The sequence below is a fragment of the Mus pahari genome, chromosome 1 (assembly GCF_900095145.1).
Source record: "Mus pahari chromosome 1, PAHARI_EIJ_v1.1, whole genome shotgun sequence".
Lineage (NCBI taxonomy): Eukaryota > Metazoa > Chordata > Mammalia > Rodentia > Muridae > Mus > Mus pahari.
Window position 1 is genome coordinate 132620794 of NC_034590.1, and position 17565 is coordinate 132638358.

General features: G+C 38.4%; 1 protein-coding gene across 1 annotated transcript in view; it reads right to left on the reverse strand.

The window, feature by feature from the left end:
* Nucleotides 1-17565, reverse strand: part of Tmc1 (transmembrane channel like 1) — a 166519-nt gene that overhangs the window by 5118 nt on the left and 143836 nt on the right. The window contains exons 16-20 of the mRNA XM_021210496.1: nucleotides 15129-15196; nucleotides 9270-9509; nucleotides 5913-6038; nucleotides 1186-1264; nucleotides 1014-1065 (exon numbers count right to left, since the gene is read on the reverse strand). Coding sequence (XP_021066155.1) covers nucleotides 1014-1065; nucleotides 1186-1264; nucleotides 5913-6038; nucleotides 9270-9509; nucleotides 15129-15196 — 565 coding nt within the window. The remainder of the gene's footprint in view (nucleotides 1-1013; nucleotides 1066-1185; nucleotides 1265-5912; nucleotides 6039-9269; nucleotides 9510-15128; nucleotides 15197-17565) is intronic.

Consider the following 17565-nt stretch of genomic DNA (forward strand, 5'->3'; position numbering starts at 1 on the left):
ACTGGAAAAGATTTTCACTGAGGTTATTTGGTATCTTTGTGCTCTCATTGGGATGGAGGTAGAGGTAGTAATAGTAGATCAAGATTCATCACTGGTGTTTGCCAATACAGGTGGCCTTTATTGTCATTATCTGTAGGGGATTAGGTGTAGCCCCACACTTATTGACACACAAAACCTTGTTGTAATATTGTGCAATAGTACCAGTAAATAAAAATGTCCAGGAAATTTGCGATTTATTTTTCTTACAAGTTACAGCACATGGCCCATCTGTAGATGCAGATGCTGAGAAGTTGGAAGGTCAGCTATATTTTAAACACTGAAGAGGTTTTAAAAGCAGTATAGCCCAGCTGCTAATGTACAGAGGTAATCTTAGCATTTTTGTTTTTGTTTTTTGTTTTGTTTTGTTTTGTTATTTTGTAGTCCAAAGCCAGAAGATTTCAAGTTTAAGTAAATCCCCAATGACAAACTGCATATAAGACCAGCCTGGGAAACACGATGACAGCCCAGGCCAAAATAATCAAATAAAAAAAAGGTGGAGGATAAAGCTTGGTAATACAGCAATGTGTTGATCATTGATTCAATCCTCAGTGTAAGAAAATAATAAAAGTGAAAGTCAATGGGGTAGAACAGACTTCTGACAGCAAAGACAGTGACTTCAGAAGAGCACTCCTTTGTTAATCTCCCAATTTCCCCCATGCATACAACTAGTCAGGATGAGCCCTAATGCACCTGCTATTTGTACGCTACAAGGGGAAAGAATTCATAGCTTTCTGTCAGTTGTTAAGATCACCTTTCGTTTACATTATTGAAATTTTCCATCCTTTTTTACCCGCTCCCATGGAAAAGAAATCAATGCCTCAGATAGATGCTTGGGAAGATGGGAGACAATGGATGGAAGTAAGCACGGTATGACCTCCCAAGGGCAATGATGGCTGGCCATCAAATGCCTCATGGGGAGAGCAAGAGTGCACTGTTAGGAACACAAAACCGCCAAACAAAACCACATCTCCAACCTGCTCGAGCCGCTGCCATTTTCTTGTTTCGCATTTTGTTCTCCAAAGCTTGCTACACAATAAAAAGAAAAGTACATTCAGATTTCTTCTACTTGACATTGGTAAGTATGTTATAATACATATATATATATATATATATATATATATATAATTTAAATCAATTATATTATACCTGTTTCATCTTCTTTTTGAGATCTAGATTCGCTGCTTTCTGGCCCTTGGCGGTAGCATTGAGATAATAGATGGTCAGACTAAAATTTAAAAATAAAATAGGATAACACAAAATTTACATCACTTATCAGTTTCCCATGATTCTCTTTAAGATTAAATTAATCAATGACAGCCTGAAAATGGACATAAGGTACTTTCTACTTAAAAGGTGATATCCTGCAAGGAAGACTTGAGGTCCAGAGAAGTAAAGAGGTATACCTAGAGCCCAGATCTCAATATGCCCGATTACTTAGGAGAGAGGCTGAAGCAATAGTAGTTAGGCTACATTGCAAGTTCAAGGCCAGTTTGGGAAACTTAGTGGAACCTTGGGGATACAGTAGTAGTTGTCCAGGATATATAAAGCCATCAGTTCCATCCCCCAATACCATTGATATAAAGAATAGTTAAAATTATACAATGAATAAGATGAAGCCAGAAAGTCAGTCCAAAGGCTTTTGATCTGCCACCTAGTATGACATACATTATTCCATAAAAGCTAACATTAGCATCTTAGACGTGTATTATTGTGAATTTAAATTCTAATCATATTTACCTTCTGAACGATGGCAATAGCAACAATAAAAATGACAAATCTAGGCTGGAGAGATGGTTTAGTAGTTAGGAGCACTGGTTGCTCTTCCAGAGGTCCTGAACTCACTTCCAGCAACCACATGGTGGCTCACAACACAAAAGCTTGGAATACCCAAAATATAATTCACAGACTATAAGAAGCTCAAGAAGAAGGAAGACCACAGTGTGGATGCTTTGGTCCTTCTTAGAATGGGGAACAAAATACTCACAGGAGGAAATACGGAGAAAAGTGTGGAGTAGAGACTTAAGGAAAGGTCATCCAGAGACTGCCCCACCTGGGGATCCATCCTATATACAGTCACCAAACCTATTTTTGGATGCCAAGAAGTGCATGCTGACAGGAGCCTGATATTGCTGTCTCCTGATAGGCTCTGCCAGTACCTGACAATTGCAGAGGTGGATGCTCCTAGCCAACCATTGGATGGAGTTCAGGGTCCCCAATGGAGGAGTTAGAGAAAGAACTGATGGAGTTGAAGGGGTTTGCAGCTCAATAGGAAGAACAATAATATCAACCAACCAGACCCTCCCTCCACCCCCAGAGCCCCCAGGAACTAAACCACTAACAAAAGAGTAACCATTGATGCTCTTGTGGGTATCAGTGGGAGGAGAGGTCCTTGGTCCTGTGAAGGCTCTATGCCCCAGTGTAGGGGAATGCCAGGGCAGGGAGACGGGAGTGGGTGGGTAGGCAGGATAATACCCTCATAGAATCAGGGGAAAGGGGGGTGGGCTAGGGGTGTTTTTTTTTTGGGGGGGGGGGGAACTGGGAAAGGGGATAACATTTGAAATGTAAATAAACAAATATCCAAAAAAAAAAAAGAATTGTAATGAAATATGATGCCCTCTTTTGTTGTGTCTGAAGAGAGTGACAGTGTACTCAAATATATAAAATAAATAAACCTTTTAAAAGATAAAAGAAAAAAATGGCATGTCTGCTAAAGTCTAGGCAATGTGCTGAATACTGTGAACTTCTTTGTTTGGCGTTCAGCCTTTACAACTAAGAATACAATCCTCAAGGGCACAACTTTATTAACATGATTTTTTTCTCCCATTAACATGATTTTTGCATGTTTCCCTCCTTCATAAAGAAACTGTTTAACTCACGAACAATTCTGGATTTTAAATGACATTTACAGTTCTTTTTTTTTTTTTTTTTTTGGTTTTTCAAGACAGGGTTTCTCTGTGTAGCCCTGGCTGTCCTGGAACTCACTCTGTAGACCAGGCTGGCCTCGAACTCAGAAATTCACCTGCCTCTGCCTCCCAAGTGCTGGGATTAAAGGTGTGCGCCACCACGCCCGGCGACATTTACAGTTCTAGAAAGAGCAAATTCCAGCTCAACAATTCTGGCAAAATAAATATCCTCATCTTCTCTTAGGGCAAAATAAAGCAGCAAAGGGCATTGCAATAAAAAAAAAAAAAAAAAAAGGAAAGATGGCTGCTACTGGCCTCCCTGCAAATAACTGGAGATTGAACACATTTCTCTGCCCACCCACATGCCAGAGAATATCCTTTATGAGCCATCTGGTGCTAGCAGCATAATTACTCACATGGTTTAGTTGGGTTTATTTCTTATGTGGTTAGCTAGAGCCTGCCTGAAATTACATACATGAAAACATCTGGGGCAGTGGACAGCATGAAATTGTGTGTGTGTGTGTGTGTGTGTGTGTGTGTGTGTGTGTGTGTGTGTGTGTGTAGAATATGAATATAAAAGCTTCCGGATATAGGTGAACATAAGTCTCTCTTTCAGAAATGATTTTCAAGTTCTGTAATTCCCTGAAGATCTTAAATGAGTGTGTCTCATGTATACTTCCTTGCTTCAAATCGACTGCCAGCACCTACAGAAAACTAACTTAAATGTTATATGAACACTGAAAACCGTCCAAGTGGATTTAATATAATCTACTGGGAAATTCAAAATGCTTGTAACATTCTCTAATTAACAGTAATAAAAATCTAATCCAATTGTAGGAGCCTCTTAAAGGAGAACATAAGACCATGAGATTGGGGCGGGGGGGGGGGAGAATCAGTAATAAACTGCAATTTGGATTTTAAGTCAGCAACTTACAGGGAAATTCAACCCCTTCAATCTTTTTAACCCTTTTATGCTGCTTCCTTTCCTCTGTGTCAAGGACGGTGAAACTGTGGCTCACACACCAGATTTAGTGCCATAGGCTGCTTTAGTTCTTGAACCAAGAATGATTTTTACATGTCATGATCATTTCTTTCATTTGGACTATACTATTTACTCCTTTATCTTTCATAGTATGCCCTGAGTCTGCCAGATATGCCTTTTTTTTTCCATTTGGCTATAAGTGTCCCAGGAGAGCTACAGATGAGGCTCAACAGGTGTGTTGAGCACAGCACAGTGCTGTGTTACAGTGTCAATAGTTTCTTAACAGCCTTGGACCATTCTCAACAAGTGAATTTTCCTAGTCCCATTGATTCCAGAAAGAACTGAAGCCAGAGGGAGAAAGGAGTCTTTGTTACACTGATCAACCTCTTCATTTGGAAGCAGAGCATCCTCCTGCTAATAACAATGTAACCAGTACAGCTATTTCTTAAGTTTATTGTAGTAAAATTTAGTCACTACAGGACACCTGAAACTATGTAAATTCCTGGAGTAGGTTAGTGCAGCTTTAGGGAATGGAGTTCTAATAGTGTTGCCCTTTTGTTTAAAAACAAGTCTCCTAATAAATTAAGAATAGAGTAGCAAATGCTGCCTTTTTGTTGTGTGTCTCTCTGTGTTAGACAAGATTCCATCTATACTTCTAAAAAGATTTGTGAACCAAAGGCCCCAGGATCCTTATTAACATGCTCTCTGACACTACATGCTCAAGAAATTGCAGAGAAGAAAATCAATTCAAGAGCCACCTGGTGATGGATGCTTCTAACACATATAACTCAAAGACCAAGTCTCAGATTCATAATAAGGCTCTATGATGTGCAACAGTAATCTTTGTTACTGTTGAATTAGTCCTGAGTTATTATCTCTCCCATCTGGAAAGTGTGAGGATATAAAGCTGCAGACACTGGATTTATTAAAATGAGTGTTACTATGACCCACTTTACCGTGATCGTATGTGTCTCACTTAGGAAGGAGCATGATGGGCCTATAAGCTACTTTGTAAATTTATAAAAGTGAAGATGAACCTTGCTCTCACCCCTTTCTGTGACTACAACCATGACAATAACCAATAGGAATGGTCACAATAACTGGGTTGGCATCAAACTTGTTCACTACAATCTAGTTGGAGTCCCAGCCCTAATTTTTGTTCCTTTCACCTTTAAGTCAGCCCAACCCAACATCAGCATTGTAAACGCAGCTTCCCCAGAGGTAGTTTCATGCTTCTTGCCCTTGGCCTAAAGCAGTGGCGATCCCAGACTTTCTCCTTAAGAGGGGCTGGCAGGTGAAATGGGGAATGTCTGACTTGGTTCTTCCAGAGCAAGCATATACTGCTGAGTTCCAATGCCCAAAGCCAGTGGAAGAAAAATAGAAACAGAATTCTTTTGCCAACTTTTTTGTAAATCACTCTGACTTTGCAGGGATAGACTAGAGAAACTGGGAGATTCTCTGCTCCTCTGATGCTGTCGCTATGAATGCATAGTTACTGACAGCCCTCCTTTAAAGAAAGAAAGAAAGAAAGAAAGAAAGAAAGAAAGAAAGAAAGAAAGAAAGAAAGAACTGAGTAGTTTCTAATGCTCCTTAGGCCTTTAACCCTAAAATATAGCCTAGCGGGTCCCCAGTGGGAATAGTAACACAGAGGCTCATCATTTCTGTATTCACACCATCTGCTTTATGGAACAAGAGGTGGGGGCTGTGCTGAGGAGGGAAGCTCGGCATGCTGATTAGGTTTAGCATTAGCATTTGTGTTTCCCCTGCTTTCACTGTTTGCTGACCATGATTTGGGTTCCTTGGGAACAAATCTTATCATCCTAGGAAGGCAGAGACAGGTGCAGATGGCTCTGAAGCCCGTGCAGCAGGATCAGAAGATGGTTCGAGGAGTTTAATGCCCACCCTCATACAAGGAGTTCGGTTAGGTTTCCCCACAACACTTTGGGAAGAAGAGAGGACTTGAGTGGAGCCTGAGATCAGACACATACACCATCACCAGAATGACAGCAATGACAAGGCCGGGGTTAGAAAGCTGCCTCAGGATCTTTGCCATCCAGCTTGGGAAATCGTGTTCCAGGGTCTCACCGATGACTTCAAACATCCTGTTTTTACCACTGGTGGTGGGAGTGGGGGGGGGTTAAATTTAAAACAAAGGTTAAAAACATGGTTACAATAGGATAACAGAATATTTCCCCAACACTGCATAGTTTCTCTCTGGTTTAGGAATCTGATATTTAGCAACACACCTAATAATCAGTCTACGTGTTTGTTAACCAAGGAATGTGATATGAACAGGCTCATCCCAATGCACACGTGAAGGCAAAGCACTTAGGAAATTTATTCATAGCTTCAGAAGAATTTTTAATATTGTACCTCTAAAATTTGATTGAGTGGTATTTTGTATGTGGCAAATAAATCACTCCCTAGCCAGCTGCTCTGGGAGGAAGCTCTGGCTAAACTCTGTGTACAATACACTTAATTTTAATTGGTTTTGAAAAATGAGCACAAGAAATAGACTAGTGGAATAAAATGTACAAATAATCTAACATCTCATTTTACACAAGAGCTTCTACTCATTTCCTACCAGAACTTGTGTATCAGAGATTTAAATAGGCAGCTACTCTCCTGAAGGAGAAGCCTTTCCAACTCGGGTCTCGGCTGCTGGACAGCTCCCAGTATAAACCAGCTAAGGATTTAGGTTACAGGAAAATCAGCTCCTATAAACTAGAAAACTGCATGCAGAATATTTTAACTCACAGTAGAATGCCTAGAATTGATAGACTGTTCATTGTGCCAAGTTACTCCCTTTGAATATGTATACTGACCCTGCTGCTATAAAACATTATAACTCATATGTTTACTTTTGTTTTTTAATCTTTTAATTTAGACAAAATTGATATTCCCCACAATCCTCAGATCACATGGAGTTTTCTCCTGAGCTACAAATTAGATACAAACTCTCTTCTCAACAAGCATAGTGTGACACACACACACACACCCACACTATGGAATTTAGTATTTTTCTTCACAAAGGACAGGTAAAAACTGACCCATAACATCTAACCATAAATGACAAGTGGTGGCAGTAACTTCAAGCACTGTGCTCACGGTTAAAGCTCCATATAAGCTTGGATCTATTGTCTGATCTCAGATTGATGATCCCTGCACAGGTCCATTGAGCTATTGATTTAGGCCCTTGAGAGCATGAACACTATTTACTTGTTAAATGTTTCTAGAAATTTTATATTATATAGGATGATTATTTGATGGGAAGAAAATATTAAATTGCTGCAATATAAGAAGGGCAGGGAAACTCAAACTCTAAACTGCTCGGAATTAATAACGTAGATGTGAGGAAGGTAGCCGACTGGAGGAAGCGTGACTGAACAATTAGAAGTATTTTCTTCATATAGTTATCAAAGAACTAATTTTTAAATTACTCAACAGTTTCAATTAATTCTACTTTTTAAACAATTTTCTAGAAAACTTGACAGAGGTACTAGAAAATTGCTTCGCTGGATAGGTAAGTGGCCTATAGACATCTTAACTGAAAACATACTGGTAACTTGAGGGTAACTGGACAGTTCAAATCTGAAGACCAAATTCTAGTTTCATATTAACCTCCTTTAAATTCATTGTTGCTGGTTTGCTGCCCAACCAGGGGCCAGATGTGGTCTGGGAACTTATCCTCAGCAGAAGGACAATGCTCATCTCCCAGTTTCTAAGGGTGACAAATCACAGAAAACATGTTTCCTGGTCTCATTTGAGAACAGAGAGCCTTTCTGATCCTTGGAGTGAGGTGGGAATAGGGTAGGAATGAGGTGCGATAGGGTGAGTTAAATATTGGTTTGCTCCAAAAGAAGCTGGCAGAAAAACCAATTGGAAATGACCTGTCCCTTTCTGATGCTCCACTGCAAACATGCAGAGCTCCCTGATTTCAGAATAAGGATATTGACACAGTCATTGCTCCTGAATTTACCAGTCAGAGACTTATGGTAAAAAAAAAATCACACACTGGGCTATTGTTGCAATCTTTTGTTTCCCAGTAAAACTCAGTGTGAGTTGGTATTGCTGAGGAATCCAGGAAGCCAGCTGGAATGTAGCTTAAGAAGATAAATTGTACACTCAAGTACAATATCACAGGGGTAAATTTCAGTTAATGGAAGATTATTCTAGGGCTTCTGCTTTGAATATTGCTCTTAGATTATTATCTGGCTTCAAGACTGCAATCTCTTATTTAGTCTCCAGATGTCACTGTCTGCATTATTTATTTCATGCCTACTTGCCAACAGATATGTGAGCATATGTATGCTTGCACATGCACACACAAGTGTACAAGATGCTCATCAACGTCAATTTCCCCAAATCTGGTAGACACCAGCTAGTTCTGAACTATTCTCTGACTTAGTTCTGATTTAGCATCAATTTCCTTTTCCAGTAAAACAATAACTGTGGCAATTATTAGTATGAAAATATGCCCCTTTTGTACTTAGTCTTAGGAAACAAACCTCCTTCTTTTAAAAACCGTCTTTAGTTAAATCTCCTGGGTGTGACAGCACAAAGGGAAAATTTTATTTTGTCAGAGCATTTTGGGTCTGGTATTTTCAAGGCTTCCTGCCTTCACCTTCTCTTCATCAGATGCATGCTGACCATGTGGAGATAAGTGGGGGACCCACAGTAGGTTTGTGAGTGGCTTTTAGGGAATGAAACCTCATCCTCAAGATCCCAGAAACTGTTTTTTGATGTTTGTCATGGAGAACTACAGAAAAGCTAGCTTTAACTTGAGTCAAAGTACTTGCCTGAATCTTGATTACTGTCTTGAGTGACACATGGGTAGGATATGGATGTGAAACTAAGGAGCATACAAATGTTCAGTTGGTGGAGGCTTTTTGGATCACGATGTATGTAACACTCTTTCAACACGGTTCGTTATTTTATGATGATCCCACCTCTTTTTAATGGGTGGGATTTTTTTTCAAGGTTCACATGAAATCTAACAATGGTTAATTTATGTGTGAATGTGATGATGTACTAGTATCAAGAAAACATTCATGTCTAGACTAATATAGACAAGCCTTGCTCCTGGCTATCTTAATGTGGAAAGAGCTAGATCCAGCATCTATATTTTACCCTTACAAAATCTTGAGCAGCATAAATATTTTCCCTTTTGATTCTCAATTGACATAATGTATGGAAGTTGTCTGAGATACTCCGTGTCACATGATGACATGACTACCAGAGAATCTCATTTCTACCAATGAAAAAATGTCTTTTTTTTTTTAAAGCCTACATAGTGAGTAGACATTCTTATTTCAACCCCAAGTCAAAACTGAAATACAAGAGACCTGAAGGGCCCACAATCAAAAGATGGTGGGAGGGAGACAATCATGTACAGGACCGGCATGGTGGACAGGAAGAGGATGAGGAGCAGCATGCCAAGGTAGAAGTTGTTGGATCTGGAAGCCTTGAACACTCTGGCCTCAGGAACATTGCAGCACATCACAGCCCAGCACTGGAAATACATGGATGTGTGGAGTCGTAGGATGTTGATGCCTGGCAGGCTAGGAGCGAAGAAGGAGCCCATCCTAGGAGGAATCAGAACACTGCTTAGTCCCAACTCTTTACTCTACAACCAAGTTGTACCTACCTGCTCATTTTACATTGCTCTTCTTACCAAAATCATGTCTTTAAGTCCAACCACAAAGACTGTGTCTATAAATGACTAGCCTTCTCCCACCTTCTAAACATGCTTTACTATTTGCTCTATTTGTATAGTTTTTTTAATGTAATTTTTAATAGAAATTGTCATAAACTAAATGTCTCATTAGCAAATACAAACACCATGAATAAACAAATATTACAATTCATTTGCATCCTTATTTCTTCTGCCCTTAAAGTAAACATAATTCCTTCCAATACTCCTATCACTGACTAATTGTTTCCAAATACAAGTTTTCAAATGAGAGAGCTTTAAGGGCTTGCATCCTGTTTAAGTAAACTGTAAAATCTGGTTAGTTATATTTTCCACTGATAACTTTTGCTTAGTGAAAGAGGAAAACAAAACCAGTGCAGCCTAATGATATTTTTTTTTAATCTCTGTAATAACTATGGTGCTTGAGAGCTGATAAGAAAGCTATTGATATTTAACATGCTGCATTCATTGATAGCCATTTAAATTTAGTTTTTATTAACCTAGAAAACGCTGTATTCTGTAACTGACTTTCTAAAAGTACTATAAAATACTATTTTGAACTAAAGCTGTTTAGGTGACATCATTGTGTACTTGATGTCATACTCATTTCAGGAAAAATTAATTTCTGTTTTGTTTGATGAGAAAGTTTATTTGTACCATAATCTGGGTTTCAGTCTAGCAGTTAAATACCTACATGAAATTAGCACTAATTTCATAAATAGAATAAAGACCTATGTTTAAGCTGTTCCAACTATAATAAAGCCTTCAGAATTTCACTGTTAAACATTTGTACTTTCTGAGTGCACACAGTAGCTGTTAGAGTGGTTAGTTTAAACTGTCAACTTGACACAAACTAGTATTGGCTGGAGAAGAAGCCTCAGTACGGGATTGTTTAGATCAGGTTGACTTATGGGCATGTCTGTAGAGAATTATGTTAATTAAGTTGTAAGACCTGCTCACTGTAGGTGTCACCATTCCCTATGCTAGGAATCATGAACTATATTAGTGAAGAAAGAAAACTGAGCACATGTATTTGTGTTTTCATTCATTGCTCTTTGCTTTTTTATTATAGATGCAATTTGACAAGCTTTTTCAAGTTTCTGCTACCTTGACATCCCTGATATGATGGGCTGTCACCTGGAATTGTGAACTATAACAAATTATTAGTCCTGTAAATTGATTTTGTCGGTATATTTTAATGACAATAGGGGAAAAAAATCAAGGAATAAGTTAAGGAAAGCTTAGGAGACTAAAGAGAAATTTTTAAATTGGAAACAGAAATTACCTGCTGCTTTAATTGCACTTGAAACATCCTAAAGTTAATCCTTTGAAATATGAAATCTTGCCACAATTTCAATTATCTTGTTTGTAGGGTGCCAAGCAACAAATCTGAATGATGTCATAGTGAACTGACTGCAAACTTTGTAAGAAGCTATGTTTTAATGGGAAGATAAAACAGCACTGTGTATCTTTGCCAGAAACTAACAAGAAGAAAGTTGGAACTCAAAAAAATTTAAAAAATGTTACCACTTGTACCAGTTAATTAGAATTACAAGCTTGGCACCTGGGGCTAATCAGGCCCACCTTGTTCTAAAACTCAGGGTTGTATACATGACTTGTTAGGACCAATAAATTATGATTACACATAAGATACTTTGGCTCTGGGTGAAAACTTTACCAGTCCTATGTGATTTTGTGTTAATCTCTTTCAGCTACCCTGAGAGCAATGTTCCAGGTAGAGAGTATTGCATCAGCAAACATCCCTAAATTAAGGATAAGGCATGGAATCAGAGCCTGCACCAGATATTTCCTTTAAATTGTGAAGATGTGAGGGGTCCTGTTTCATTTATACACAACCTATCTGAGTCCAAGACAAAATTCAGAAAACTAGATTTTCCTAAAATTATCTCTCCCTCTTTCTCTCTTTGTCTCTTTGTCTCTGTCTCTCTCTTTGCATGTGTGTGTTTGTGTGTGTGTGTGTGTGTGTGTGTATACAAATACCATATGTAAGTGATCTATAGTACCAAAAGAAAGTCCCTCAAGGGATATTACCAGTTACTCTATAATACATTTGTGGTTGAATGTGAAATAGTTATGTTAAGCATAATTACAACTTGATTAACATTTTCATTTGGAAATTAAACACGATAGAAAGAGATTGTGTGTCAAGTTGACAAGAGGTGGACTGGTGGACTTGTGATGACTAATTTTGGTTGTCAACTTGACTGCATTTGAAGGAAACTAGAACCCAAGCAGCTTGGCATACGTGTGAGTGGTTTTTCTTGGTTTGATGGTTTACGGTTGGAGACGCCGCCTGAATCTGTACCATTTGAGATCAGAAGAGCTGCCTTAAATCTGAGCCACACTTTCTGGTGGTAACCCACATGAAGGGACACGGAAGAAGGAAGTTTGTGCTTTCTGTCTGCCTGCCCTTAAGCTCACTGGCAAGCTCATCTATCCTGAGCCATCCCTTCACTGGGATTAGAACTTACTTCTTTGGAATTCCACTAACTGACAATTCAGGGCTGGATAGGATGCCCTTGAGACTGCAGCACCAGACTACTGCAACTGCTGAGAATTCCAGTCTCATAGACTGAATTACCACCAGACCTTTGACTTTTCTGTCAAGAGACAACCATACCTAGTGTGTGTGCTGCTCTAAAACATCATATATACATGTTCTTTATTCCATTAGTTCTGTTCCTTAGAGAGCCCTGACAATAGATACAAAATAACTTCAAAATAAACACAAACATGATGAACCCATAGCTTGGGAGGCATAAACTAGAAAAAACAAGTTCTGGCATAACAATTCCTGTCTTAATGCTCGCCTCATCTTGGTTTCTGACTTGGAATCAGTTCATCCCACTAAGTGCCTTACCCAGACCTAATGCCATCATCTGTCATCAGTATACTGTCTTTGCTTTATAAAGTGGCTTTCTTCTCAGATGACAAAAAGCAAAGGGACATGTCTTTTATTTGGCTCCCCTTATTGCTACAAAGCCATGAATATATTGGGTAAATTACTCAAACCTGAAAAACTGGGGAGAAAAAAATGACAAGAGAAAGATGACAGGACTAAGTGGAAGGTAACCCAATGGATCTGAAACCCTTGTCTCTCATACCACCATTTAATTCCTACTGTCCCTTCTATATTCTGTGGTTTTAAAACCATTGCTTTTCACATTTCAGCATAATATTATGGAAATGTATGGTATTTAGTATTAAACTAAGTGTGCAAAAGAAGTTTCATTGATCATTAAGTTAAACCATAATTAAGTTAAACAAATGTTTTCACTTTAATGACATCTGCATAAGTAATGTATAATCTTCAACTCAAAGCAATAATTGAATGTCTCTAGTCACACACCAATGGAATGGAATATAAAAATCCCTTTCATATTTTGATTATTTTGGTAGAAAATGGCTAACTTGAGCACTAGCTCCTCATATCAATGAAGTAACAGAATCACAGTGTGTATGGACCCTGTGCAGAAAGAATCTACTATTCATACATGTTCCTTCCTACAGTTTCCTATCATACTACATCCTGAGTCCATCAGCAACCACTTAGAAGTTGGTCAAAACATATCCATGCAAAATACTGACCTCGTGGTAAGTAATAGGGTAATAGTTTGCCTCTGGGACTCGGGGGTGTGCATTTCTTCAGTATATTCACAAAACATAAATCACTTCTTGAATTGTAAAGATCTGGAGTGTTCTATTTCATTTACTCACAGCCTAATTGACTCAAGAAAAATTTTGTATGTAATTTAAAACCTAGACTTTCCTAAAATTATATACCCTTGTCCCTAAAGTCCTAATCAAATTCACCCTAAGAGATCCTGCCCAGTATAGAAGAATGAGCACAAAGTGGCAGTGCAGAGATTTTAAGCATGCAGTTTCCTGCCCATTAGAAAACTGTAAAAAAAAAAAAAGTTACATTTTCTTAGTATTGTAGTATAAAGAATAGCAGACTAGTCACAAAATTACAAGCAAAATCAATCCAGGTGGCCATTACAATGGCTTTTCTGACAATAAAAGTGATTTCTAAGCCAATCTGTTGTGTTAGCTCATAAAGAATACAATAGATATTCATTGTCAGTCTACTCCTGCAGCATCACCAGTACAGGCACACTGGAATGGATGCCACAGGTAGGGGGAACAGAGTCTATGTCACTCTAGTAGCTGTGCTGTCCACTTCCTGCCATGCCAGATGCTTCCCCTCCGGGAGGTAAAAGATCAAAACCCATAGGAGGTGCTTTGTTCCTCTCCTGCTTATGAGTGCTCACTGACAGGCAACCCTGTCATTTCTCCCTACATAAGCAATAAAGGACGTTTTCCACTCAGTGACTGCTGAAGCCATATTTACAAAAATTAGAAATTAAGGAAGGGAGCAGGACTTACATTCTTAACCAAGTCTGACCTGACAACCAAGAAAATAAACTTTTTTGTATTATTTGGACTGGTTCGCCTATGGAGGCACAAATTTCACAGCTCCCAAAATGAAAGTTGGGGGTAGGTCTTACATTACTGAAGTAAAATGGTTTTCATGTTTTCAGAGGGCTCCAGGCTCTGTCAGCATACATTGGGTCTAATAATTTGGTTGAAGAATTTGAATAATATATGAAGCTTATTGAAAAAGGAGGAAGAGAAGGAGGAAGAGGGGGAAGGAGAAGGAGAAATGCTAACTAACACTACCCTGGCATGTATGGTAAGACAGCATTGTAGCCGGTAGCACAAAATACTACCTTCAGCACGTCCCTCAGAAGAAAATGTAGCTCTGCTGTAACTGCCTGTGGGCTGGGGTGCTCCACAGGGAGAGACAGATTCTAACATATCCTCAAATGAATTGCATGCTGCGACTCAATTTTTAAAAACTCAAAACTGATTTTCACTCTATCAACTTATCATAGCCTGTCAGAATTCATAGTGAAAATGCTTCCACTTAATAAAAAATATGACAATCTTTTCTTATCAAAATAGAAATTCCCTTGTGCAAATGGCCCTGTTCAACACTTTATAAAATGAAGATCTATCTTATTTTTAACTTGAACTTCCTATAAGCTGTTTGAATTGGTAAGATCTTTTTTTAAGAACAGTTATCAAATAATCTTTTCATATGTTTAGTAGTGACAAGAAATTGTTATCAGTTTTTCCAAAGCAATGTACAACAACTTAGTTCACTCCTTATGGAAGACGACAGGACTGGCTATTGATGAGTGATGTTTTCCTATTGGATTCTGGTGTGACAGGCAGAAAGAAGAGAATCTTCAAATCACTCCAGCATAAAGATCATAGACTATTAAGTTTTACCGGGGGGGGGGGAACTTTGCTGGTTGGCTGAAGATTTCAAATGTGGGGGGGGGGGGAAATTAAACTATCCATACCATCTATCTGTACCTCAGAAAATAAAGAACTGGAACTCACAGACTCCTAACTGCAATTCCTTCTACAATTATGACCTTGGAAATTTCTCCATAAATGCTCAAGTACCCAACAGCTGACATACCAGATCATGCCTTGGTTGAAGATCAGAGCGAGGACGTTGCCACTGATGTCGAATTCTGTATATGAAGGCTACAGAAGATACATACTTTGGGTTAGCATCTCAAACTAATGCACCCAAACAAGTGGTTTCATATCAACATGCCTAGGCACACTGCTTTCCTCCATGACAGGAGCAGAATAATGACTAGAACACATAAAATGAGAAGCATGGAAGCCTGTTCAACATCCAGAGACTCATGTCAGAAACCAGCCACAGGGCTGGTAAAACAGCTTAATGGGGAAAGGTGCTTGCTGCCAAGCATGACAACTTGCTTTCGCTCTCTTGCTTTCAATGACCTGGTGAGTCTACTTGTAGGAATTTATCTTAACAGTGTTATCTGAAATGCTGATAATTTAACGAGGAATGATGAAACCATTTAAGTGGCCAATAATAGGTACATACAAGATGCTTTGTACTGTGATGTATTGTTCCTGATAACTTTGACCATTTGGAAGACTATTATAGCAGTGAAAAATGTGCTTTAATGTTAAATAAAAATATATTAGTCTAGTTAGTATTTTCATGTATTATCTTCTAAATAACTCTATATGGTTTCTTAAGAATATATAAGAAAGCCTTATAAACATTGAAAAAAGGCCAGTAAGTCATTAGCAAATGGGAATGACACAGAATTTTGTATATTTAACATTTTCAACAAAAATGTAAAATAACTTTATAATAAAGTAAATATAGAAAAAGAAATATAGCAAAATGCAGAAAATACTAAACCAAATGCCCAGTTATCATATCATAAACAATCTTGTCCAACTTAGGAAAAAGCTGCTTTTGCAAAGGGGTCACCAATATATTGCAGTAGGCATTGGTCCCAGGGCAGCCCTTCCAAAGTCTTCCTGGTAACACCTTAGCCATCCTAGTCGGAAAGCTTCTAAATTGATGGATGTCCTATTGATTAGCATGGTCAATAAAATGGTTTCCTACTTAGTTTGCAATAGATTAGCTCAGGGTAGACTAACCAATTAAACATATAAATTGACAAGACCAAGAAGACAGCACAAGACAGGCCTGAAGAGCGGTAGACTCCTAGCAATACTTCAAACCTTACTCTCTCCAGCCCCAATAATAACTTCATCCTCAACCCACACATACATGCACATTCATATATACACATGTGCACATAAATATACATATTAATATGGACATATACACATACATATAAACACACATCCATATATGCATATACATATATACATACATAAACATACCACTTTGACCCACAAGTATCTCATTGTTTTTACACCTAAGAACCTAAGAGGCAGATTCAAATAAATTGTAAAGCCGGGTGTGGTGGCGCACGCCTTTAATCCCAGCACTCAGAAGGCAGAGGCAGGCAGATTTCTGAGTTCAAGGCCAGCCTGGTCTACAAAGTGAGTTCCAGGACAGCCAGGACTATACAGAGAAACCCTGTCTCAAAAAAAAAAAAAAAAAAAATTGTAAAAGAAGAAAATACCAGCATGTATTATATACAAATCTGAAATGACCGAAGAACAAACTTAAATAGTGTGGCAGCATATGTAAGTAGACTAGTCTCTGATTTGAATGCCCCCCCCACCAAAAAAATCTACGATTTTTCAGGGCCTCTTCTCAAAAGTCTTAAGAATTCCAGCTTCATTTATATCATTTCCTCCACTCACAAATACTATTATTTTTCCTTCATAACTTAAAAATGTGGATAATCTACCTTGAAATTGATCTAGGGTATAAATAGAAAACATGCCAGAAGAATTAAGATGAGACATAATAAAAAAATAGCCCTGCCAGGTGTGGTGGCACATGCCTTTAATCCCAGCACTCGGGAGGCAGAGGCAGGTGGATTTCTGAGTTTGAGGCCAGCCTGGTCTACAAAGTGAGTTCCAGGACAGCCAGGGTTATGCAGAGAAACCCTGTCTCAAAAAACAAACAAACAAAATAGCCCTGTGTGTTTAATAAAGACAAAGACCTAGGTAATTTTAATATTAACTCACTCAATATAGTTGGACAGTTGATACATGTAAAGTATTTAGCCTGCAAGGTTTTTTGGGCGTTTTTGTTTTTGCTTTTGTTTTTGTTTTTGTTTTGCTTTGATTTATTTTGGAAGCACAATGGTCACAAGATACAAAACAGCCTAAAGTTTATATTCTAAAATCAACAACAGGAAGTGTTCCTCATCTCAGAAGNTCATTAAATCAGAGATCTAACTTACCTGACATGCATAAAACCTCAGCTTTATACCCTAGNTCCAAAATAAAATGTATATGGAAGNACATGCCTGTNATCTGAGCATGGGAGGTGAAGCAGGAAGATTGGGATGTTCAAGATCATTGTTGGGTCTACACAGCAAGCCAGAAGCTAACTTTCGATAGGTAAGATACTATAGAGAGAGATGAAAAAGAAGAAAAGA